Raw genomic sequence first — 26,969 nt, 5'->3', positions numbered from 1 at the left:
TGGGACCCCAACTAAGAAAATACCTCGGGTAAATTTAAGGGATTCGCCCAGACTTTTTAAAAATAAGATTCCGATTTCCTGAACTGAATCAGGAGTACTCTAGAGCTACTCCAGCTAAGACCTGTCAGGTCCTCCACTAGGGGTTTCCCATAAGAAAATTGCCCAATCTGGTATAGGCAGCATAGCAGGAACTCCACAAACAACCCAGGAAACCTAATCTCTGCATAAGACTCCTTCCAGGTACAAGTGAGCTGAGGGCAGCAAGGCGACGCGCTGACGTCATGTCACGTTCTCTTGCACGTCCCGCCTCTCCGCCCCTCTCCGCACTGTGACGTTCCCAGAGAGGAACGAAGCGTAAACAGCGCAGGGCATTTCGGGAGCGGGATTGTTTCACGCAGGAAGCAGGCTCCATTTTAGCGCCGCCCGCCGTCGCCATCTGTTTCCCTTCCCTCCCCCATACCCTCGCCCGTATCTGAGCCCTAACAAGAAGGCTGGCCCTAGGCCGCTGGAGGCTGGAGTGAAAGGAAGGAAGGGAAAAAGGGAATAAGTGGGAAGAGTCGAGAAGGGTGAGTGTTAGGAGGCCAGGTGCGACACGCGCAGCCGGGCGGACGGACTGACGGACCGGCCCGTGCCTCTGCTGCCGCGGCTGCGGCGCCCGCGCGAGTCGCGTCTAAGCGGCGGCGGCGGCGGCGGCGGCGGCGGCGGCGGCAGCGGCAGCGGCGGAAACCGGAGGGGAGCAATGGCGGCCGACAGTCGGGAGGAGAAAGGTTAGTGCGGAGAAAGGTGATGGGTGGAGGCGGGGCTGGGGCTCGGGAGCGGGGTGATGGAGCTGGTGGTCTTCGTTGAGGGGAAGGGCGGGAGTGGGGGTGGGGTTGGGAAGGTTAGTTTGCCTCTCGTGGAGCCGGTCGCCCCCACAGAGACTCTTGGACTTAAGTGGCGGAGACCAGGCCTGCCCTTTCGTCCTCGGTCTCCATATGGCCTAGCACTTCATCTCGCGTAGGGTTTTTCTTTCATCCGGATTTCACGCTTGACTTTCCGTTTAGCTGTCCTGGGCGCGGCTGAGAGGGGGCCTTTCTGAGTTGCAGGCTCCTAGTTTTATTTCCTGGTAGGATCATGCGGATGTAATGCGTATTTTCAGGACAGCTATTTCTGTTAGGCTAAAATTTGAAAACCCCTAATGCCGCGATCAACACTTGTAGTGTGGTAAGTGGGCATGTTTAATATTAAAATGGCACTGGCAGATTATAAATCTCGAGAAATCGCTGCAAGTAACTTCTGACTGTTCCTGTTAAATAAGCAGTGAATTACCCGTTTTGTTCCTCGAATACTTATTTTGGAAAAACATCGTACTTGGGAAAACGGATACTTAGTTTGGAAAGATAACGATGTGACTTAGGCTGGCAAAGAAATCCTGGGTTTATGCTAGAAAAACGTGTGTAGCTCCCAGAGGGTACAATCAGAAACAAATGGGTGCAAGTTATAGAAAGTTGGAGGGGTAAATTTCAGTGAAATATAGTGAGAACTGATGTTGCTAAAATGGAAAGATATACTGAGCTCCCAAGACCTAGATGTTAATGTAGGTCCTGGATCAATATCTGTCTGGAGAATGATCTAGATTAAATGCTACTTTAAGATCTTTTTCAACCCTTAAGATTAACATAATAGTCTTGGAAAGATTATAGTTAAAAATATGACCACAGTCACTGCTCTGTGTCTCAAAGATCTTTTCTGTGTGGCTAATTGATTTGGGGGATTCGTGTGGGGTTTGTTAAGTGGGCTCTAGAGTCAAGTTTCATTAGGCCTGTGATCCTTTTTTCTTAATTTTTCTGGTTTCTACATCAGGAGAGTCTTCATGCTTCAGTGAACTGCCCTAGGAGAGGGACAAGCTTGGGAAGTAGAGTGGGTGGGAATATGTTTAAGATACTGCTCTTTCCTAAAAAGTCTCCCTTGGCTTTTTTTTTTTTTTTTTTTTTTTTTTTAAAGAAATCCAGAAGGAATGTGAACTTAGGCTGGTGTTAGTGAGTAAAGGAAACTGCTTTTAATTAGGTAGCTCAGTTATTAAAATAGATTATCTTAATTAGTATTCAGCAAACATCTGATTGTCTTTATAATTTATGAGTTGTTGATATTGGAGTCTGTAGTGGTTTTAATAGGAGAAATGAACCAAACACAAAAATAAGTAACATTCAATACTTCTCAAGAATTCATTGTCTAAGATGAAAATATTTACGAGTCATTTATAGGGTAGACCTAGAAATGCACATTGAAGAAGAAAAGTAGATGATTTTAAAGGTTTTGCTTTGGAAGTGATTTAGTGATGATAGTGCAATACAAATACATAAACTCTATAGCAGCTATTAATTGGGAAGTAGTAGTGTCAATACATAGGATACATTTCCCCACTTTTGAAAAGGTGCTTTGCCTCACATTTGCTTAGTTTTTTTTAAACTTAATTTTCATAACAGAATTTTTTATTTAAAAACTTTCATATAGGTCCTTTATCTTTATAGTTTAGAACAAAGATTGTTTCTGGGCCACATGAAGAACTAGCACAAACCTACTGGAATTGTTTATTTTGTTTTGGGAGAGTTCTAGATAACCTACAGGTTGTATCATTTACTTGATCAACACACAGCTAGCTTTATAGTTAGAGTTAGAATCAATACTTGGCTCTTCCTGTCTTAAGGAAAAGTGGGACTGGAAATACTTTATTGTCTTACATGAAATAGGAAATTATAAGGATAAACCCTAGGAAAATCTCAGTCTGTCACAAATGTTAAGTTCCTTCTCAAATGATTCCATTAATACCGAACAGTCAAAAGACTTGGTCATAGAGTTCTTCAGTTACGGGGTTTTGAGCCTGATCTGAGTAATAAAGACATTAATTTCTTTGATAATTCTATAATAATGCTTCTATAATACTCATACTTACAAGTTGAAACCTATGTAACTGGACAGATTCTTAGCTCCCTGTGATTCCTGTGGTGATTATTTGCCTAAGAAACTGGATTTGAAAGGGACCATTAGTGAGTAAAGTAAGGGTTACTTTGAACACTGGCACTGCCATATCTGCATAGTTGATCTACCTGAGACAGTTACTAAATGACTAATGGCAGGTAGCATGTGCAGTACAAATATCTGTTGACCAGAGGGACGATTGGCTTCCCAGGGAGGATGGAATGGGTTGGTACGTAATTTCATCACACTACTTAGGACAGCGCACAATTTAAAACTTACAAATTGATTTGTTTCTGCAATTTTCCATTTTTATATTTTTGGACAGTGATTGACTTGGTTGATTGGGGGTAACTGAAACCCTCAAAAGCAAAGCCTTGGATTAAGCAAGGGACTACTGTATGTATACACACAGTTGTTGTTGAGACAGGGTCTCTGTCACCTAGCCTGGAGTGCAGTTGGGCAGTCACAGCTCACTGCAGCCTCAACCTCACAGGGCTCAAAGTGATCCTCCCATTTCAGCCCACCAGTAGCTGGGACTACAGGTGTGTGACAACATGCCCAGCTAATTGTTTTTACTTTCAGTAGAGACGAGGTCTCCCTGTGTTGCCCAGGATTGTTCCAAATTCCTGGGCTTAAGCAGTCTGCCTGCCTTGGCCTCCCAAAGTGCTAGAATTACAGGTGTGAGCCCCTGTACCCAGCCATTATACATACACAGTTACATGCAAGCGTATATATGCGCACACACACACATGGAGTCCTGCCATTTAACAATGAAGATGGGCATTGTTAGGTGGTTTCGTTGTGTTGTAGTGTATTTACACAAACTTAAATGGTATAACTTACTACAGATCTAGGCTATATGGTATAGTCTGTTGTCCCTAGGCAACAAATCTGTACAGCATGCTACTGTACTGAACCTGTAGGGCAGTTGTAACACAATGGGAAATATTTGTGTATCTAAACATCAAAATGGTAAAGACAGGCATTATAATCTTAATGGAACAACCACTGTTGTTCATATATGCGTTTTATCATTGACCAAAATGTAGTTGTGTGGCACATGATGTCTGTGTACATACTGTGACCCTCACTATAGTAATTTCTTAGGATGAAGTTGCCTTTCCTGGTTCACTTTAATTTGGGCTCCGTAAAGCATAAAGTATGTAATTGATATTCCAATGTATTTATTTTACCTATAGTAGAAGTAAGGTAGAAAATTTAAAATGCTATCCTTGCACTTCAATTGTATGTTTTTTGGAAGACAGGGATTTTGGATGGGAAATCTTAAGTTTTTTAACTTCATTTCGAGGAATGACAATTTTGAATGACAAAAAAAGCTGAGAAACTGGTCTAAATGTACAGTGTACATTGCAAGATAATAGAAGGGAAGGTTCTAGTAATCTTACTCCTTTGCCAAATCTCACTAAAATTACATTAAATGAATTAAAATAAAACAATGTATTTTGGTACCTTGTTTTAGAAAACAAAATGTATATATATTTCACTTTTCTTTCTTTAAATACTAAATCTTAGTCTGATGCTGGAACCTTACATATTAATGAATAGTACTATCTTCTGACCCAGAAGCTTTTGCAGTAAAAAATGACTGCCCTAGATAAAGGTTAATTTTCTATCCTAATATCCCTGAAGTTAAGGTTTGCGATCGTAAAGTCGAAGAATATAAAGATTATGGTAAATTTTAAGTTCCCATGTTTACCTAAAATAAAAATCCACCAGTCAAGCAACAAACAGCTAGCTTTGTTATTTCTGACATCTTGTCAGTTTTTGAACAGGCTTTAAAAATAATGATGATTTATTTTATTTTGGTTGTGGGGGAGACAGGGTCTTACTCTGTTGCCCAGAGTAAGTGCAGTAGTGCAATAAGGGCTTACTGCAGCCTCGACCTCCCAGACTCAGATGATTCTCCCACTTCAGCCTTCTGAGTAGCTGAGACTATAGGTAAAGGTGTGCACCACTAATTTTTGCATTTTTTGTAGAAGTGGGGTTTCGTCATTTTGCCCAGGCTGTTTTAAAACTCTTGAGCTCAAGTGATCCGCCCACCTTGGCCTCCCAAAGTGCTGGGATTACAAATGTGAACCACAGTGCCCGACCTGTTACGCTTTTTATGTCCTTGTTTACTTCCTGTGTCCTGGAATCTGTACCTTTACCTCAAAACTCAGTTTGCTAATAGTTTGTGATTATAATATTAATGCAAAATATTCACAGATGATTGTACTTTCACAGAAGAATCTAGCAGCCAGCTGTTTTATTTTTAATTGAGGCAACACTTAGAAGTCAGGCAGTTCCAAATACAAATCTGGGTTTCAGAGTCCTCTTGAAAATGTGGAAGATCTGACAATACAGTGCTTGCAACTGTCAAGGAAGTTAATCTGCTAGAGTTGAGTAGGATTGTCCCCTTTAGCTTTCCTCTTCTTTTGCAAGTTATTATGTAGTATATGCTAAACTAGAGTCTGATGTCCCTGTGCCTTAGTGTATTGAACTGAGCCTTCGGTTGTTTTGAAGTTTAAGATCAGTGTTACGCAGGGTTGCAGATATGTGTGCATGCTAGAATCTGGCAGATAAAGTACTTGCTTAATGCAATAGGCAATAGTATCATTTTTTTTTTTTTTTAAAGAGCAATCATGCTCTTTGTTCAGGTAGTAATAGTAAATACACTGATTGACGATATACCAACCCAGACTGTCTGATGCAAGACTTTGACATATGTACCTTCTCTGTGTCTTAACAGAGGACTGTCAGGATTGCTCCAGCTCGTTGTTTTCAGGTGAAAATCTGGACTCCTAATAATCAAATAGTAATTTTTTAAGTAAGTGTTCATATTTTTAATCCTTAGAATTTTTTAAAACAGCATTCGAGAGCTGAGTTTATCCTCTAGACTGCTAGTGTATAACGTTTGGATGGATTTGAATTTTAACTCTAAATGTAAATACTGTTTAATGTAGGATTCTTTCATTAAGCTTATTGCTTGCACGGGCACATTATTTTTGTGACGTTTTAACTTGAAAACAAAATGTTATAGATTTTAACCTGAGGTCAGGAGTTCAAGACTAGCCTGGCCAACATGGCAAAACTCTCTCTAGTAAAAATACAAAACTTAGCTGGACATGGTGGCGGGTGTCTGTAGTTCCAGCTACTCAGGAGTCAGAGGCAGGGAGAATTGCTTGAACCTGGGGGGCACAGGTTGCAATAAGTCGAGATCATGCCACTGCACTCCATCCAGCCTGGGCAACAGAGTGAGACTATGTCTCAAAAAATTTTTTTTTTATTTTTAAAGTGATTTTTAAGGCCGGGCATGGTGGCTTATGCCTGTAATCCCAGCACTTTGGGAGGCCGAGGCGGGTGGATCACCTGAAGTCAGGAGTTGAAGACCAGTCTGGCCAACATGGTGAAACCCTGTCTGTACTTAAAATACAAAAATTAGCTGGGTATGGTGTGGTGGGTGACTGTAATCCTAGCTACTCGGGAGGCTGAGGCAGGAGAATCACTTGAACCTGGGAGGGGGAGGTTGCAGTGATCCCAGATTGTGCCACTGCACTCCAGCCTGGGTGACAAGAGCAAGACTCTGTCTACAAAAAAAAAAAAAGTGATTTTTAAAGTCCGTATAGTTTTCTATATAGACATCTAAAAAATGCTTTCAGTGTGAAGTGTTATATGTTATAGAAATTAGGATTTTTATGGTGCATGGATTGTATGTTTACAGACCTTTTCTTAACCTGGCATTTGCTAATCTTTGTTTACTGTTATTATTATTGGGTTGGGATGCTACCGTCAAACTATTGTGAAGTAATTGAAAGTGTACATATCTCTATTTATATAGAATATCAATAATGTTAGATTTCAGGACAAAGGAAATGGTTGCTTAATACAATAGTTAATAGTATCATGGTTTTTTGTTTTGAAATGGTTAAAAACATTTCAGGTAGGTTAAAGAGTCATCCTAGAACTAGTGAATATTACTTTATATCTTAAAAGGATATGCCAGTGATAATTACACTTTTTAACAGCAGTAGCTTGTGACAGTACTAAAATGTTTCTTTTATAATTAATTCATTCTACATTTTAAAAATGAATTAAAATGTATACAAACTGTACTCTTTCAAGTCAAGTGAAGGTTATGGCCAGAGGAAGCAGTTTACTTTAGCTTTGTAACCTAATACTATAAGCTTTTTAACATTGACCTGTTTAAATCAGTTTTTTGTTATTAAAAATGCAGCTCACATATATAGTTAAAGTCTTTACCATTAAAACCGTATGTAGTAGTTTTGGAAACGTCTGTATATTACATATGATACTTATGTCAACAGTGATTGGAGTATGTGTCCCCTCTCTTTGAACTTAGGTAAACTTTTGTGATTGCCTCTATGAATAAAATACTGTGAAAGTGTTGCTGTGTTTCTACCTGGTCCTTTCTCTGTTAGGACGTACACGTTTAGAGTCCTAAACTACTATGTAAGAGGTCTGCTTACTCTGTGACTGCCATAGTAAAAAGTAATCACACAGAGAGAAATGCTGGAGAAGCTCCAACTCTGAATCTTACCAGCCTAGGCATCAGCCAGACTTGTCAGTGAACAAGCCTTCAAATGATTTCAGCCCCAGCCCTAGCCCCATTTGCAGCCGCATGAGAGACCCAGGTTGAGCCGCAGAACCATGAGCCATAATGAAAACTGTTACTTTAAGTCAAGTTTTACGGTGATCATCTTATACAGAAGTAGATAGTTAAAACATGTATGTATATACCATACCTGTTTTGTTGAAGAAGGGATTTTGTTTTGTGTTCTGGACCAGATTTTTTTTATACGTATCATGTAACCTAGTCATTAGCAAAAGGGTTGGGGCGGGCGGGATTTATTCAAGTCTGATAAGGAAGGGAGAGTCTTACAGGTTGAAAAACTCTCAGAAGATTCAAATGTCCTCCTTTTCCTTTCCCCAAAACTGAACTTTTTATTCTAAGTTCCTCTTATCAGAGGTGAAGAATCTTGAACTCAGAAAGACTGGGAATTTCCTGATACCCGCATTTTCTTAACCTCCAAGACTTTTTCCCCTGTATATCATATTCCAGTATATATATAAGGAGTTTCAATGATGGAGAAAAGTAACTTAAAATTTGATTATTTATATTATGTCAGGGGTTGGCAAAACTCTTTGTAAAGGGCCAGATGGGCTTTGTGGGCGCTAACTATGTTCTCTGACATAGTCTGCTTTTTTTTTTTTTTTTTTTTTTTTTTTGTTGTTGTTGTTAATAAACATCTTAAAAATGTAAAAACCATTCTTGCAGGCCTTTCAAAACAGACAATGGGCTACATTTATCCTGTAAGTTTTAGTTTGCCAGTTTGCGGTAAAACCACACAGTTAGCTTATTGATGTCATAGTCTGTAATACAGATAAAAGTGTTTATAAATGAGGATGTCATAGTTGATTTTAAATATTCCAGTATATTTTAAATGTTGTAAAGTTAAAGATACAGAGCTTTCTGGTGCACTAATTTGAAATCTGTGTTTAGTATGTATGGCCTTTTAACGTTTTGCATTTGTGTTCTTTACACTTTGTTTAAAGGTGCTTTTAATGTTCCCCATCTAATGTAACTGTAAATTTGTAAAGTAGGAACTTCATACTAATATCTGCCTGTTATTAGACGAGTGTATTTGGTCAACTCAAACATTTGAGCTTATATTTCTTTATCTGCAAAGTAATGAATGATTAAACATGCCTTATTTTATATGATTTGTGTATATGATATGTAAAAATGATAAAATTTTGAAGTGACAAAGTGTTTTTAAAAAGTAAGCGTTGGTTAATATTTGTTGTCTTGAAAAAGATTGTAGGTGTTTTCTAAAAATACAACCAATGTCTGAATTTGAATTTGTTAAAACTTTTTTAAATAGTTAGACCCCTTTTGCTAGGAAAACCAGGATTTAAGTGACTTTGAAACTCAAATTTATTTAAATTAACATTCTGCAAATTCTTTCATTCTGTATTAAACTTACAATGTCCAAAGTATATAATATGTAAATGTTCATGGTTTGAGGGTGCTATTTCTAATTAAGATCTAGTGATTTTATGAAAAGATTTCTGTAGCATTATATTTTCATTGTGATTGTCTTGTTTTTCTTGTTTTTTTTTTTTTTTTTTGCCTTCTACAAATATATTTTATTCTGTGAAGACCTGTTGAATCTGCTTTTTTACTGATTAGAGAGCTTTGACCCAGTACTTACTAAACATCTGTAAAATGTGGACTGCTTCTATCAAACTATTTTTTATTTTTTATTTATAATGTAGAGTCCAGAAATAGTGTTTGCCACCATTCAGATCTTGAAGGAATTTTGTCTTAGCAAAAACATGAATCTAGATGATGAGAGAAGCTTTTTTGTTTGATGTATCTTGATTTTAAATAACATTTTTTGAAAGTAAACAAAACTGAAAACCCAAATAGTATGTTTTCATTTTAGAAAAATGGTAAGGTACATGTCAGCATTGGTACCACTCAAAATAATAAATTTTGCTATTCCAGACGTAGTAATTTTCAAATATCTTTAGAGCCTGTGTCTCCAAATATAAAAGAAAGTGTTATCTTTTCCATTTCCTGTGTAACCTTCTCTTCTTATCGTTTGTATTAACTGTTCTCTTCAGTCACTGATTTCTTTCTCACTTTGGAGAAAATTTGAATCTCATCTAACCTATTTATAGCCCCCAAGTTAATTAATAGACCTTGCTATAATTCAAGTGGGCTTTTTTCCTTTTTTTTTTTACTGGAGCCACAAATAAAATTGTTCTATCTTACCAATTTTCATGGCCTTACACTTCTCCTTTGCCACATCTTAAGTTTGGAAAGATTTTTTTGACACTGGAATAGTTAATGTTTAAACATTTACTTTTAGCATTGATACATTATTTTAAAATTTAAAGTGGTATTTGCATGTATTTCTAAGATTGTTGGACAAGGTAGAGGTGAGGACAAAACTGAGTTTTATGCTTTCATGATCATGGAATATGTCGATATAGTCATAATTGCCTTCTCTGAATAAGTTTTATACTTTTACAGTCCATACCAGCAGGATGCAAACTTTTTTTATTACATAGTACATTGATAATTTTTTCATTTAACTTTCATTTTGACATAATTTTAGATAAGCATAACAGCTACAAGTGTAGTGTGAAGAATTTTCTTTTTCTCTCTAACCACATTCTACAGATGTTAACATTTTGTCACATTTGTCTCATTCTGTGTGTTGTGTATGTGTGTATGTGCACACTGTTTTTTCCTGAACCATTTGCAAGTTGCAGACATGATATATCTTTGTCCCTAAATACTTAAATAGGTATTTTATAAAATAAGGACTTTCTTTGACTTAACCATCGTACAGTCAAAATTAGAAAAATAACATTGATACTCTGATCTACAAACTTTATTCAGATTTCACCAGTTTTTTCAATTATGTCTAATATTGTAGGCTGTGTTCACTTATCATGCCTCTCTAATCTGCTTTGATATGAAATACTTCTTACTCTTTGTTTCATGACAGTGACATATTTGGATACCCTTTAATTTGTGTTTGATGTTTCCTCATGTAGGTTCAGCTTTTCCATTTTGCGTAGAACATTAAAAAGCATTGTTCTGTTCTCAGAGCATTATAACAAGAAGTCCATCATGTTGATTTGTCCCATTACTGGTGATGTTAACTTTGATTATCTGGTTAATTTGACCTGTGCGACATTTCTCCACTGTAAAGTTGTTTTCCCTTTGTAATAATCATGGAGAGTACACATTTTTGGTAAATGTGTATTTATAAGTTGTACATATGTATTTCTATACTAATTTATTGTGCATATTTTAAAGCCGTCACAAAAGTTTGAAATTAAAGAATAAGGTAAAAGTAGAGACATTTTTACATTCTCTTCTTACACTCCAGTGTATCTTTTCATGCCCTCTGAGTTGTATACTCCTGGGAGTATATCTCACTCTTATTGCCCAGGCTCAAGTGCAGTAGCGTGATCTTGGCTTACTGCAACCCCTGCCTCCCAGGTTCAAGTGATTCTTAATATCTAGCCTCCCGAACAGCTGGGGTTATAGGCACATGCCACCACACCCTGCTAATTTTTGTATTTTTAGCAGAGACGGGGTTTTACCATGTTGGCCAAACTGGTCTCGAACTCCTGGGCGCAAGTGATTGGCCTGTGCCTCAGCCTCCCAAAGTGCTGGGATTACGGGCATGAGCCACTGCACCTGGCCAGTTCTTTACCCTGTATTGTTTTATAGAAGTTAATCTTGTGTGTTGATCCTGCAGTAAAAGCTCCTAGGCGTTTGTTGTCTAACACTAAGTACTTAAAAATACATGCTTAATAATAATGATTTTTCCCTATTATTTTCTAATTTCTTTTGCAGATGGAGAACTTAATGTTCTAGATGATATTTTGACTGAAGTACCAGAACAGGATGATGAACTGTATAATCCAGAGAGTGAACAAGATAAAAACGAGAAAAAGGGTATGTAAGAGTTCTACCATTTTTGTTGAAATAACCGCATAAATAGAGGAGATTCCATTTCTTAAGAAAATGACTGTGCTTTTTTGTACTTGTTCCTTGAGGCAGTTAACACTAAATGCACATAACAAACTGGCATCCATATGAATTGGTGTAATCTGGTTTTTTTCTAATACATGAAACTTCTCAAATACATAGATTTATTCCAGTAGTTGAAAGCTATGTTTTCTTTCTGGAGCAGAAATATTTCAGAAGACTTTTAAAGAAATAAGGCCTTTCCCCACTTCCTGATATATATTATTGTCCATCTTTGGTGAAATAAATGGAATACTACAAATACTTCTGTGTTTTTTTACATTATTTTAAAGGATCAAAAAGAAAAAGTGATCGAATGGAATCTACTGATAGCAAACGACAAAAGCCTTCTGTCCATTCAAGACAACTGGTTTCTAAGCCACTGAGCTCATCTGTTAGCAATAACAAAAGAATAGTCAGTACAAAAGGAAAGTCAGTCACAGAGTATAAAAATGAGGAATATCAAAGATCTGAAAGAAACAAGCGTCTAGATGCTGATCGGAAAATTCGTCTATCGAGTAGTGCCTCCAGAGAACCTTATAAGAATCAACCTGAAAAAACCTGTCTCCGGAAAAGGGATCCTGAAAGGAGGGCCAAATCCCCTACGCCAGATGGTTCTGAGGTAGTAAATGTTATTGCAGATATAAAACAGAAAGCCATTCGTTTTGAGGCTTTAGAACTGTTTATTCACCCTGACCTTGTCTTTTATATGACTGCTGATTCCCTTTTTCTTTAAACATCAGAGAATTGGACTTGAAGTGGATAGACGTGCAAGCAGATCCAGCCAGTCTTCTAAGGAAGAGGTGAACTCTGAAGAATATGGCTCTGACCGTGAGACTGGCAGCAGTGGTTCTTCTGATGAGCAAGGCAACAACACCGAGAATGAGGAGGAAGGAGTGGAAGAAGATGTGGAGGAAGATGAAGAGGTAGAAGAAGATGCAGAAGAAGATGAAGAGGGGGATGAAGATGGAGAGGAGGAAGAGGAAGAGGAAGAGGAAGAAGAAGAGGAGGAGGAGGAAGAGGAAGAAGAAGAATATGAACAGGATGAGAGAGACCAGAAAGAGGAGGGAAATGATTATGACACTCGAAGTGAGGCCAGTGACTCTGGCTCTGAATCTGTTTCCTTCACAGATGGGTCCGTCAGATCTGGTTCAGGCACAGATGGATCAGGTACTACTTTTTATATGTATAAGTTTCTCTTAAAAAATACTTAATAGGTTTCGGTCTTGAAAATGTTTAAATTATAAAATTGTCGAGGAGATGGGGGATATTAATAGGATTGTCTTGTGATCCTTTATAATTATATACTGTTGAATGTTATAAATACATTTGAATACTCTTGGATAAGAGTTACATATTTAGTAAGGTCATTTCCTAGCTACAAATTGGTTGTATTGTAAATGGACACAAGTCCATTTGTTTCTATATAAGGAAACGTATTTCAGATTTTAGTGTTGTAAATTCTTAGATTTTCATACCAGTCAGCAGTTTATTTAAACACTGATATACTTGAAGTATATTCATATGAAACCTGTTCACTGGGTGTTACAGTATTTCCTTAGTAAAATGCCCCTAGATTTCCATTATATGGCTGGAGAACCAAATTATTTCTTTTTTCCCTGGGAGCACAGACTTATTCTGTGTCTGTCAGTTGACTGGCTGAGACAGAGTCTACTAGAGGGCTAGGGTGTAAGGTATAAGATGGAGACGAAGACTATAAATAAAATTCTTGTGGAAAAATTAGGTAAGAGCTGTCTTGAGTCATTTCTTCAATGCTACATATTCTGCCTTTTTATTCCTATGAGACAGAAATGTATGACTATTAGGTGGAGGCACTAGGCCTAGGGCAACCTATCTTGGGGTAGGGTATAGCAAGGAGAGGTCAGGGTATTTATAGAGCACTATATGATGCTTATAATCTCATGGCTGTCTTCTGTAAAGATGCTGCCAGATTGCTACATAAGCAGAATGTGCTAAACATAAGAAAATTACTATTTTTTTGAAATACATTTACAGTTTTATTATTATAGAGCTTTATCATTTATAATAGTACACTGTTATGTATATAATATAGAAAAGTACTTCAGTTGCCAATCACTAGAAGATAACTGGCCATCTGCTCTACCTATACCATATACAGATGTATATATTTCTACTATATACATTATATTATATATTTATATTTTATGGTATGTATACTATATACAGTATAGGTAGAGCAGATGGCCAGTTATTTTCTAGTGATTGGCAACTGAAGTGCTTTCAACCTTTTGTTTGCTAGAATTCTAGGTTTGGGAGTTAAGATAGGCTTTTCAAGGGAGGTAGGGTTAAACTGAATAGATGAGTAGTTGGATTTGTTGTAAAAACTTGTGGAATCTTTACTTCTGTGCTTCCATCATGCCTTTTGCAAACTGATAGGATGTATTTTATTTTTGTTGTTGTTGTTTTTTTTTTTTTGACAGAGTCTGTCTCTGTCACCCAGGCAGGAGTGCAATAGCGTGATCTCAACTCACTGCAACCTCTGCCTCCTGAGTTCAAGCGATACTCCTGCCTCAGCCTCCTGAGTAGCTGGAATTACAGGCATGCACCACCACGTCTGGCTAGTTTTATATTTTTAGTAGAGATGGAGTTTCACCGTGTTAGTCAGACTGGTCTCGAACCTCTGACCTTGAGTAATCCACCCACCTCAGCCTCCCAAAGTGCTGCGATTACAGGCGTGAGCCACAGGACCTGGCCAGGATATATATTTTTTATAATTTAAGATAATGGATAGAGAAGAAATTCTTCCCAATAGCAATAAGTGTTGAAAGTTCATTTATTGTGGAGAATGTGTGAAACCACTCCCATAGGTAGGGAATGTTTTGTTACAGTATCTTCTTTTTGGTATCTCTATTAATAATTTCTTAGACTTTAATGTTTTTATTGTTTACATTAAACAAAGGAGACTTACTTAAATGAATAGGACCTGAAATCTGCATTTTTTGTTTATTTATTTATTTGTTTTTGAGGTGGAGTCTCACTCTGTCACCCGGCTGGAGTGCGATGGTGCGATCTCCACTCATTGCAACCTCTGCCTCCAGGGTTCAAGCGATTCTCCTACCTCAGCCTCCCGAGTAGCTGGGATTACAGGCATATGCCACCACACCTGGCTAATTTTTGTATTTTTAGTAGAGACGGGAGTTCACCATCTTGGCCAGGCTGGTCTCCAACTCCTGGCCCCGTGATTCGCCCGCCACCACCTCCCAAAGTACTGAGCCACTGTGCTCGGCCCAGAAATCTGCATTTTTAACAGGCTCCTAGATGATAATCATAGTAAAATAACTTGATTAATATACTTTGTTTTTGTGGAGAAGACATTTCGAATTAAATGGTAACTGTAGTTTTATAATAAATATTCATCTCAAAACTGTTAATAGACCAGGTTTATTCTAAATGAGATATGTGCAATGTGGAACATGCTTTAGGTATTGTATTTACTATGTGGAACATGCTTTAGGTACTGTATTTACTATGGAGGAAATTATTTTTCATACAATAGTTTATGAAAGAGTAATGGGTTGGTTTTGGAAGTCCTTGATTAGGAGATGTCAGTTTTTAAATAAAAGTGATCACAGTTTAGTTTCTGTGTCATGAATTTTCTAGACTCCAGTTTATTTTACCTTATTCTCAGAATTTTTAGTAACTTTATAAAAGCGACAGGCTGATTCATAGAGCTTTATTTATTAGATGATTTTTATTGTTCTTTTGACCTAGGAGTAATAGTTGGGGGAGGTGGCCATAAACTTAAGAGCAGTGGGAGTTACTCATACAAAAATGAAAATTCCTTGGAGATTTCTCACGCTAATGCTAGATTTAGCATTATATAGAAACAGTTGAGTAGGATCTTCTGCTTCTGTTATTTTCCCTGCATTATCTCAGAGATCTTTTTAGTAATTTTTTTATTATTATTGTTTTTGTCTTTATATAGAGACAGGGTCTTGCTATGTTGCCCAGGCTGGTCTTGAATTTCTGAGCTCGAGTGATCCGCCCTCCTCAACCTCCCAAAGTGCTGGGATTACAGGTCCGAGTCACTGTGCCAGACCCTTTTTAGTACTTGGACCCTAAAATATTCTTTTTTTAACAGCAATAAGAGATACATTACACTCAGTCTGATCCATTCATAATGCTTAGACTCCTGAAAGAAATATCCATGGAGGAAAAATATGTCAGAACTTTTGAAAGAAATAATGAAAAAAGCTCCCAAAAGCAGTTGAACCTGTAGTCGTGTTTCAAAAATACTTGTAAAATATTGTTTCTACTTGCTCAAGCCAGAGGACCTGCCTTTGAGTCTAGTTCCCACTCAGGAACTGTGGGACCCTAGGCTAGTTGCCTAACCACCTGTCTAATCGAAGTTTTCTTCATCTGTAATGAGAGTATCTTGTGAACTTGTTCTGAGGATTAAGGGAGATAGTACTTAAAGCTTTTTAAATAGCTGTCATTATATAGTAGGTTATTGTATATACAATGACTGATTATTCTTTTTCAGCTTTCCATTGTTTTTGTAAAAATAAGTATATGCATTTTTTTCCTTCCCTTATCTCTAAGCTGAAAAGCAAAAGGAGCTTATCATGGTATAATTAAAATAGCAATAAACAGGAGAGCCGAATTCCATTTCAGTCCTCATTTATATGTTTATAAAGTTCCAAATTAAGCTTGGGACTGCTTTCTTAAATGAAAGGTAATCCACACCTTTTCTATTTACTGAAAATTTTCAGCTTTCTTACAGAAATAACATAGGCTACCATTAAAATTGTAGGGGTAAATTTTAAATTGAATTTGAAAATAAGAGCAGTAATCCAGGGAGGAAATGGCTAAGAAGAATGAAATGGAAAACACAAAAACAAGAAGGGAGTCACTAATTATGGTATATATATTGTTTTCCAGTTGTAAAGCTTTGGGTTCTGGGTTTCATCAGACTTCTTAAGATAGAATCAGAATTGGAATTGTGATGAAGAATGGTAGTAGAGTTTAAAAAAATAAGGACTTAAGACAGTGTTACCTGGTGCGTAGAAAGGACACAGTTTTGAAATAAATTGTTTTTGCTTTGCAGATTTTTCCCTCTTTCGGAAAACTTTATTCAAGTCCACCTATATATGACACTTAAGGACCTGATTTTGCAGTTGTTTCATGTGTTTTTATTTGACTGAAATTGATGAGAGAAGCAAGATGCCCTTATTTGTTAAACAGTGTTTTTAAAATACAACATTCTTCTGAGGAAATTGAGGGATCAGGAGAGGGAGCACAGTCTAATATAAGGGCTATGCAAAAATTAGACATGTAATGATACATTCTTACTTGATTACTTCTCTTAGTTTCTGTATTGTATTTTTTTTAAAAAAAAAAAAAACTCTTGTTTGGTTCTTTTTAGATGAGAAAAAGAAGGAAAGGAAGAGAGCTAGAGGCATATCTCCAATTGTTTTTGATAGAAGTGGAAGCTCTGCATCAGAGTCATATGCAGGTATTCTCATTTTGCTTGTATTTGTGATCCTATCTGATTGATTCTAATGTAATCTGCTTTAGAAAGTGTGTGGAGGCTGTAGTTTAGTGTGAACTTGTTGATGTCCATTAGTACTGATTTTTGGCATGTTCAGTGTAATAATTCTAGAGAAAACTAAGCTTTTTCTTATTATTTTAATCCTGTTCTGTTACTGCTTAAGTGGAATTTTCACTTTTTTTTTTCTTGGAAGATGATGATTCAGTGACTAGTTTTCTGAGTGGGAAACTGTTCAAATATACATACTTTTTAAAAAAATCCAAACAACCAAAAAGCAAAACACTCGTACACATTGAGAAGTTCTTTTGTGTGTGTGGGTGCGCCAGGAAGAATAATTTGTCTTGAATGAGAATTTTATGTGACAAGACTGTAGAAATTTTGTCTTATCTCTATTAAAGCTCAATCTGAACAAATGTACTTTGGCTAAATACAGGTTCAGAAAAGAAGCATGAGAAATTATCATCTTCCGTTCGTGCTGTCCGAAAAGGTATCATTTAAATTTGAAATTGTTTTCATTGCATGCTGCATAGTCATTATTTTGCCTTATTGGTTCTCCATTAATAGCTGCTTTTAATGTAGTAATGTTCCGATATATTACATGAAGAAAAAAAAAATATCTTACATAGAATGCTCTGTCTGCTTCTTACTATGTATCTTTTAGGATAATACCAAACATTTCAGAATATTTCAGTTTTTGGACAAAATGGGATGGTGTGTGTGTGTGTGTGTGTGTGTGTGTATGTATATGTTATAGATGTGTGTGTAAAAATATAGCATAATGGTCTGTTACCACTCTTGAATCTCATTAAGAAAATCTATAAAACTCGGTAACTATTTTCATACTTAAATGTGGATTTAATATATCGGAACATCACTAGGTTAGGTTTAACTTCTTGCAATATGCTGGTTGTCTTTTCTTACCTTTGCTTTATTACATGTTGTGGCTTAGCCTTCCAGGTTGAATGGGTGATTGTTGCTTTTAAAAGTTCAGCTGGGTTGTGGAGGGCTAATTTCTGTTAGTACAGTTTTGACTCCTTTGTGTGATAATGGCCTGTGGTTAATCAATTTGGGTTTCTTTTTTTCAGATCAAACCAGTAAACTCAAATATGTGCTTCAAGATGCAAGATTTTTCCTCATAAAGAGTAACAACCATGAGAATGTGTCTCTTGCCAAAGCTAAGGTATTAGCATCAGTTCTGTTGAAACTATCCTAATACTAAAATTTTTAAATGGGAAAGTAGACTTTTGTATTACATCAAGTAGCATAAGGTACTATGATTTTCATTACAGTTTTAAAGATCTACATTCCAGTTGCCACTTAGGATCTGGTTTGTAGTCAGTTAACCTACTTGTAATTTGAGTTTTCTTTCGTGTTTTTGTTTTGTTTTTTTTTAAGATGATTTTAGGAGTCAGAATATTAAATGTTGAAGGCTCTACAGTTTAACTTTTTGCTTTAAAAGATCCTGTTTCTGTTGATTTTTGTTTCTGTACTAAGTGGCTCATTTATTGTGCTAACACTTCTAAAAGTATCTGTAGTTAACCAATTTTTTTTATGTTGATGCTTGATTTATACTTTGAGCTTCTTTTGAAATCATTCTTTTATGGAGAGTTTTATTTTTTTAGAATTAAGATCATTGGGATTTAGAAGAAAAAGGAAGAATTAGCTTAAAGGCCCTTCCAGACTTTGCAAAAAAGATATGCATAGTTGCTGTAGGATGTTGTAAGATACTAATTTCCTTTTTATGTTTGGCTACAAAATTACAGTTGTGTGTTACACTAGCTGTTATAATGTTTTATTATTCTTGATTTAAGTTGAGTAACTGTACAGCTTCAGCTGATTTTCAGAAACATAAAACTAAAGCTAAACATTTTTCTAACCATATTTCTGTCAATATTCTATATTTCTAACTTAAGGACACCCATAAAACTTTACAAACAGAAGGAAACTGTACCAGATAGCCTTATTCTGTTCTCCAACTGAAGTGGATTTAGGCAGAAGTACACTTGGCCCTCAGTATCCACAGGGTTCCTCATCTTTGGATTTAACTAACTGGATTGAAACATTAGATGAAAAAGGAATACGAAATAATACAACAGAAAATACAAATTTAAACACAGTATAACAACTATTCACATAGCATTTACATTGTATTAGGTGTACGTATTCTAGAGGTGATTTAAAGTATATGGGAGTATATGTGTAGGTTATATGCAAATACTATGCCATTTTATATAAGGGACTTGAGCATCCTTAGATTTTGGTCTGCATGGGTCCTGGAACCAGTCCCCTACAGAGACTGAGGAACAACTGTAAGCACTTAGTGTGCATGTCGTTTGTTTGAGCAGATTGGTGTGAACTGAATGATAGCATCTGTCTTACCTTATTATTCTGTTTCTTTTTATCTGTTAAGAATGAAGAATTGGTTAAAATGCCTTAGAAATTAACAAACATCTTCCAGCTCTAGGTAAAACATAGGCCTCTTCAGTCAAACTATTGATACATAAATATTTGAACTTAAAAACTGCTTTAAAAAATGAACTTAAATAGAAAAATGCTAGATTCTTGACTAATACAGTAAGTTTTAATTTCTTGATTAGGCACAGTTTTTCAGGAATACAAACTTCTAAGTTGTGATTCATCTCCAAACAGGATGTATTTACCACTGTAAATAGTTGTACTATTAAAATAATTGTAGGTGATTGGTTTTACTATATAGAATTCTGGTCCCTTTGATTTGAACCCCACCTCTATGTGTTTACTAGTAGCTTTAATGATCTTATAAAGTTGGTAATTGTCTCCATTTTTCTCTTAGGTTTTTATAAATTATTACTACATTATTCTGACAGCTGATAAATCAAACCTTTCTTCATTATAGCTTACTTAAATTGAAAGCACACCAAAACGTAGCTTACTTAAATTGAAAGCACACCAAAACGTAGCTTTTTTTTTTTTTTTTTTGCAAACATAACTGGAAACCCAAAAGAGTTGTAGTTAATTGCACTTTGTGGTCTCTATGTTATTTGTATAGGGTGTATGGTCCACGCTCCCTGTAAATGAGAAGAAATTAAATGTTGCATTTAGATCTGCAAGGAGTGTTATCTTAATATTTTCTGTCAGAGAGAGTGGAAAATTTCAAGGTAAGAATAAAAATAATTTGGACATGTAAACACATTAATTATATTAGCATCTACATATTATACTATGATATGATTCTCTTAGGGTTTGCAAGACTTTCTTCAGAATCACATCATGGAGGATCTCCTATACACTGGGTGCTTCCAGCAGGAATGAGTGCAAAAATGCTGGGAGGTGTCTTTAAAATTGACTGGATTTGCAGGTAAATTAGACACTTTAGTATAGAAAACTGAAGTTTTAAATATGCTACCAGTTTAGAATAATGTGTTAAAGTAAAACCGTCATCATATGCTTACCTTACCTTGTTTACTACCTTTATCATCTAATGTAGGACACAAACAACAAAGATGTATTAAGTCTAAAGTTGTATTTGTTTTCTGTATTAGTAAAATAGCAGTAAATGAATTGGACAGTTGCTTGAAATGTCTGGCATATCTATATAATTTTAGTGATTTAACATGTCAGCTATTGTGGAATGGGAAATAGGTACTCTGACTTGACTAACAATTTCAGAGGTAACTAATTTAGTTGTAGACAGTTCGTATTTTTTAAGGAGGTTAGCAAATGATGTTTTAGTTGCTATTGTGATCTTTTAAAACTGAGTTACGATTTAACTATTAGAAAAATAATCAGGCTTATTTTGAACAGAGTTGTCACTATTTTTAGGTCCTTACTGCTTACTGAATTATTTCACACAAGAAGCTCATTATTTAAATGATCTTAAACATAGCGTACACAAATCTATTACCTATAAAATTAATTTTTGTTAAAAAGTGTCTGAAAGGAGATGGTTACTTTGTGAGTTTTAAGTTATTTATAGGTATTGGATCTTGAAGAGCACAAAGGAATTGGTTAAGAAAAAAAATGCTGTGCATATGCAGGAAAGCAGACTAAGTCAAGGAAGAGCATGGAAACAGGAACAGCATGAAAACAAGGAACAGCATGAAAACTATAAGGGGTGGGAGGATATATATTTGAGTAGGATCAGGAGCCACCTTTTTTTATGAAGCAGATGGTAGTAAAAGAGAAGATCAAAGGGCAAAGATGGGTAAGAATGAGTGAATGTGAGTCAGTCTAAACTTTCATTGTAGGATAGTGAGGAGCTATGAAGATAGGGGCAGTGATAAAGTAGAAATGCCATACAGTCACTTACTGCATAATGACATATCCATCAAGAAAGAATCTTGTTCCATAAGATTATAGGACCTGTAAGAGGTACCTATAGTACGATATTTTACTGTACCTTTTCTATGTTGAGATACACAAGTACTTTCCATTGTGTTGCAGTTACCTACACTATTCAGTACGGGAACATACTGTGCAGATTTGTAGGCTAGAAGAAATAGGTCATACCATATATCCTAGGTGTGTAGTAGACTGTACCATTTAGGTTTGTGTAAATACATTCTGTGATGTTCACACAGTGAAATCATCTAATGAATTGCATCCTGTCATTAAGTGACACATAACTGTTTTAGGTTGATAATAGCATAGCAAAAAGTTATCAGAAAAAATACTTCGTCCCATTATTACTTTCTGTAGGTAAGAATTGGACATCATCTAAATTCTTTGAAGTAGAAAATAGTTAAATTATAGTTTGTCTTTTAAATATATATGGAAGTAATTTTGCTCATATCCTCATGGGAAGGTACAGTAAATGAAAAAATGCATAATTGTGGTATTGGAATGCAGTGTTAGGTGGTGAGCCTGTTAGTGCTATCCCCCACCTCCACTCTATTGCTCCCAGGAGTTTAAAAATACAAATTTATAGTTTGTTAGAAATCAAAATTATAATTAAGTTATAATTAAAGTTTGAAAATCTGGTAACGATTTATAGTGGAAGGAGTGATTACTTTTTAGTAGAGAAATTCACATTTTTTAAATTTTGTGCATGTGTGTGTGTGTGTGTCCGTGTCCATAAAGGCCAGAGGAAACATGGTAATGTAACATATTTGCAGGTGTTGCTTTCTTGAGAACAGGAGAGAAAATAATTGTCCATTTTTACATGGGTGGCAGCAGATTTTGTTTTGAATGTTACTTATTGTGTTAGCCTTCATTTTTACATTACTGATAAAAAAATTAGTTTCTTAATTTTAAGATTAATTTTTTCATGGATTATTCATTGTGTTCCTCTTCATTGACTTACTATTTTACTAACTTGTTTGAAATGTGTAAAGTGACAGAAGAGGTAAAGACAAACCCAAATTGACTGTCCTACTATCATGAGGTATAAAATTATGGACAGTAAACTACTTTTATTATTTTAAAGTAAGTTTATGGGTTTAGATAAAAATACTTAGAAATATTTTTATACAGTAAAGCTATAATTTTAATTTTTTTAATACTCCTAATTTCTGTTCAAGAGTAATTTTACAATACTTTATAATTCGGGAGGGCATGTGATATTTCTAACATTGATATTTCCTTAGGTAAGTCACTTGAACTCTTGAGTTTAAATTCTCTCTATATAGTGAGAATTACATTTGAGTCTCAGAATTAAAACAATTTAAATTTAATAAATACAAATGCTAAGGACTTTGCTATCAATAACAGTAACTGCTGTTAATATTTTTTTCTTTTTCAGATATGATAGTCATGAGATTTCAATTTAAGGACACTTTCGATTTAATAATAACTAGACTTAAGCTTCTTTAGGTGTTATCCCTTGATCACTTGTATCAGTAGCATCTGATTGTTAAAATGCAGAATCTTGAGACCCACCACAAACCTGTTAAATCCCTGATGGTTCACGTGGTTGGTAGGCATATGAAAGATTGGGACCAGATAAGTGTCATGTTTTAGCTGAAAAACAGAGGGAGGCATAAAAAGTGACTTAACTAAGATTTCCACCTGAAATTAGCTCAAAATAAGGCATACCCTATGAAATATTTATCCAGAATTATATTTACTGACTAGGTTTTATATTCATGTCCATTCTAAATAACCCATTTCTCTTTTCTTTCAAAGTCTCTCCATTATTCCTTTTAACTTTAATCAACAAACCACTGTTCAGCATATAGAGCCTCTGCATGGCTGGGCATGGTCGCTCATGCCTGTAATCCCAGCACTTCAGGAGGCTGAGGCGAGTAGATCACTTGAGGCTAGGAGTTCAAGACCAGCCTGGCCAACATGGTGAAACCCCGTCTCTACTAAAAATATAAAAATTAGTCAGGTGTGGTGGCGCATACCTGTAGTCCCAGCTATTTGGGATGCTGAGGCATGAGAATTGCTTGAACTCAGGAGGTGGAGGTTGCAGCAAGCCAAGATCATGTCACTGCACTCCAGCCTGGGCAACAGAGTGAGACTCTTTGTCAAAATAAAATAAACAAAAAACTGCACAATTTTACATTCTTTTGTTCAATTTGCCCAATTTGCAGAATCACTTAGGTCAGAGAGTCTCTCCCATGTTCTCAAAGAACTCACAGTCAAGATAAGTTCTATCTGTATGCTTCTTTATAACATACCTGCTTAGAAGGTAACTGTTAGGTTGCTTGTTCTATAATTGTGATCTGAGAAGAAAGGATAAAGTAAGGATGATACATAGACCACGGACACTGTAATTTCTTTTAATTTATTCTGAGCCCTGTTTTGCCTCAGGCTTCACAGTTTTCTGTGATGTTCTGGCTGAGATTAACTGTGTTGAAACAGTGAACAGATGTCTCTTGAATCTAGTTAGAACCAGTGCCACCAAAGAATCTCAACCCCAAGTGATACATCTAGCTTGGCATATGCTTTTACTTCTACTTTGGATCATGGGTGTTTAATTGCTGATATTTAAATAACAGTGATAATCCCATTAATTTATAACCTTCCTGTATTTTGGTGGCTGTAGGTTTTCATTTATTCCTTTCCTATAACTTTTAAACTGGCAATTAGAAGAAAAATCTAAAGTATTGAACAAAATACAAAGAAAACTAACTAGATCTCTGCCTCTGAATATTCTAAGCTTTGGTGTGGACTTGTTCTAGGCTTTCTACTTCTGACAGCCTGCAAAGGGGAAAAAAACATTATTCTTCACTCACTTTTGATAAGTGAAGTAAGGTGCATATTAGACAAACCAAGCTTTTAAGTGATACTTGGTGTTTTCATTACTCACCACTCTTCCATGTGTGTACGTGTATGTGTATATATATCTATATATATATAATCATTACCATCATAGAACATACCACCTTGTTAATTTAACTCTAAAATACTTCTGATTCCCTGCAAAATGTCAAAGCTTTTTTTGAGGTTTAAAAAAATTTATGCCTGTAATCCTATCATTTTGTGAGACTGAGGTGGGAGGATTGCTTGAGCCTAAGTGTTTGAGACCAGCCTGGGCATAATAGTGAGATCCCATCTCTAAAACATAAAAATAAATTTAAAAAAAAGATCTGAGCAGTCAATATTCACCTTCAAGAAAATTCATGTAAGGTTATGTGTTGTGGCATGTTCACTGGACAAAGTTACTTATGTTTTCCCCTTTCCATTATGCCTCTGTTCTAGCCCTTCTCTTTGTTTCAAATGTAACCCTGGTTAGTTCTCTACATAAGGCTTTACCTGGGTCACTTTTCTTTTAAACTTATCTCATGTACCACTTCTTTCATAAAGCATTTTCTGTTTATTTTTCTTTCTTTCAAAATAGATACAACCACCCTTATTAAAAAAACAAATCTGTATTGTGCACATGGTACCCATTCTCTTTGAAAATTGTGCACAATTGTTTATTTTTCTTTGATGGCTATGGAAGAAATGTTAGGGATGCAAACTCTTGTTTTTCTCATCTTTGTCCTTTGGCTGAACAGTTTCATTTGTATTGCAGGCGCAGTGAATAGTTCTTTAAAGTATTTATCTATTTTGGCATTATTTGTTTTATGCAAAAATAGATAAAACCTTATCAGATACTGTTAATTTACAGTTATTTCTTGGTAGCTAACAACTGTTGATTATGTGTCATTTTTGTATTCATATGACATTGTGCTAGGTTGACAAAGAAGTAGAAAAATACAGGATATCTTTTTAAGTTTGGTAAGACTATTTTGTCCTATGGCTCAGAGATCTTAAAACCAGGTTATTAGTATTTAAATTATATAGATACTGCCCTTGAGTTTCAATAGAGGGCATAATTAATACAAATATATGAATTTATAAACATTTATTGCACAACTCAAGCCATTCTATGGGTAGTGAAGAATATTGCCATATTGAATGAGGGAGTACACTTGAATCAGGGAAAGCAGCCTCCAACTAAAATTAGGGGACACTTCTATTTTCATTTGATGTTCACAGCTGGATTAAGATCCAGCTTCTTTTTGATCAGTTAGTAAGTACTTTTTGAGTTCACAAAAACAAGGGATATGCTAAATATTTTATGTGTCATTTCATTTGTAAACTGCGTGAAACAACTATAAAATAGATGGTGATATTGTTATCAGAGGAATAGATTCAGTCTCAGAGTAAGAGAGAGAGCTGGGGTTTAAGCCCCAAGTTGTCTTGGTTCTCAAGCCCTTGCTCTTAAGTTCTTTTTAGAAAACTGGAGAACATGAAAAAGCTAGTCTCTGACAAGGCTTTCTGTAGGGAAAACACTGAACCATAGTAAGTGATTTTAAAAATTTTAGTCATATTTAAGTCACAATACAGGAATTCACTACTAAAGGTAGTATAATGTCCTCACAGGATTCTGCAGCAGAATGTAATTGATATTACTTTGTATTTAGGCGTGAATTACCCTTCACTAAGTCGGCTCATCTCACCAATCCTTGGAATGAACATAAACCAGTAAAGATCGGACGTGATGGACAGGTTTGTGGTTTTAATTGATTCTTCAAAAAACATACATTTAATCAATCCTTTTATAGATCTTTATTGATGGATTTGTTTTAACCATTTTTGATGAAAGAGATCTTGTGTTTGAGAAAATAGTCTTATCTGAAGTTATAATTACTGTGATTAAGACTAATAAGACATCCATTAATATTGAAATATAGGTAGCTTTATATGATACTTTCATATAATTGAAGGAAATATTTTTAAAGAGCATTGGCCAGATTTTATTTTTTTTACTCTATTATAACTGTCTAACAGATTCTTCAGTTTCTGTAATACATTTTAGAATTGTTACTAAGTATATGTGCTTATGTTTTCTGAGTAGAAAGCAATTTTCTGAGAAGATTAAATATATGTAGGCAGGTTTTCAAATCTGCAAAAGGAATTGAAAATATGGAGTAATTTAAAATAAACCAAAACCTTTGACCCTTGTAATTCTCTCATGTAATTCTAAACCAGAAATTTTATTTTTTAATTTTAAATGTTATTTTTTTGGAGACCAGGTTATGCGAGTGGCTAATTTTTCTATTTTTGGTTGAGATTGGGTTTCACCATTTTGCAAGGCTGTTCTCAAACTCCTAGCCTCAAGAGATCCAGGCGGATCCTGGGGCTCCCAAACTGCTGGAATTACAGGCATGAGCCTGGACGCACAGAAGTAATACAATGTTTTATTCCTCATAAGTAAAAATGTTTGTACTGTAATTGAAAATGATTTAATTTTAAAAAGCCCATAGATTGGTCTGCCTTTGTGGTAAATTTAATGAATTTCAGTGCACTTTGTAGATTATAATTATCAAAGTTGCTGGCACACACACTAACATGTATTTTTCCTGCATTGTATTAAGATAAATGAATTTGCTCTGATATTTTTGTATTTTGCACAAAGAAATATTCCCTTTTTTTCAGAGGGCGATTGTCACAGAATTTTAAGCAACTGCATTTATGTATTTAACTTTGGAG

The 26,969-nt window shown here is 35.6% G+C and overlaps 1 protein-coding gene across 3 annotated transcripts in view; it reads left to right on the top strand.

Annotated features, from left to right (window-relative positions):
• The first annotated feature begins 697 nt into the window (after positions 1–697).
• The window catches only part of YTHDC1 (YTH N6-methyladenosine RNA binding protein C1), a 35,809-nt gene continuing 9,537 nt past the window's right edge, over positions 698–26,969 (top strand). For 2 of the 3 annotated variants that reach the window (XM_012473419.2, XM_012473418.2), the window contains exons 1-10: positions 698–767; positions 11,360–11,461; positions 11,827–12,155; positions 12,277–12,703; positions 16,941–17,030; positions 17,500–17,553; positions 18,152–18,246; positions 20,095–20,203; positions 20,286–20,403; positions 25,901–25,985. In XM_012473419.2, coding sequence (XP_012328842.1) covers positions 740–767; positions 11,360–11,461; positions 11,827–12,155; positions 12,277–12,703; positions 16,941–17,030; positions 17,500–17,553; positions 18,152–18,246; positions 20,095–20,203; positions 20,286–20,403; positions 25,901–25,985 — 1,437 coding nt within the window. In that variant the 5' untranslated portion in view covers positions 698–739. The remainder of the gene's footprint in view (positions 768–11,359; positions 11,462–11,826; positions 12,156–12,276; positions 12,704–16,940; positions 17,031–17,499; positions 17,554–18,151; positions 18,247–20,094; positions 20,204–20,285; positions 20,404–25,900; positions 25,986–26,969) is intronic. The other variant, XM_012473421.2, reaches the window with a different exon arrangement.

The sequence above is a fragment of the Aotus nancymaae genome, unplaced genomic scaffold (genome assembly GCF_030222135.1).
Source record: "Aotus nancymaae isolate 86718 unplaced genomic scaffold, 86718_ANA_hifiasm-v0.15.2.pri h1tg000006l, whole genome shotgun sequence".
In the NCBI taxonomy this organism is placed as follows: Eukaryota; Metazoa; Chordata; class Mammalia; order Primates; family Aotidae; genus Aotus; species Aotus nancymaae.
The sequence above is the reverse complement of the archived record's forward strand: the minus strand, read 5'-3'. Positions and strand labels throughout refer to the sequence as shown.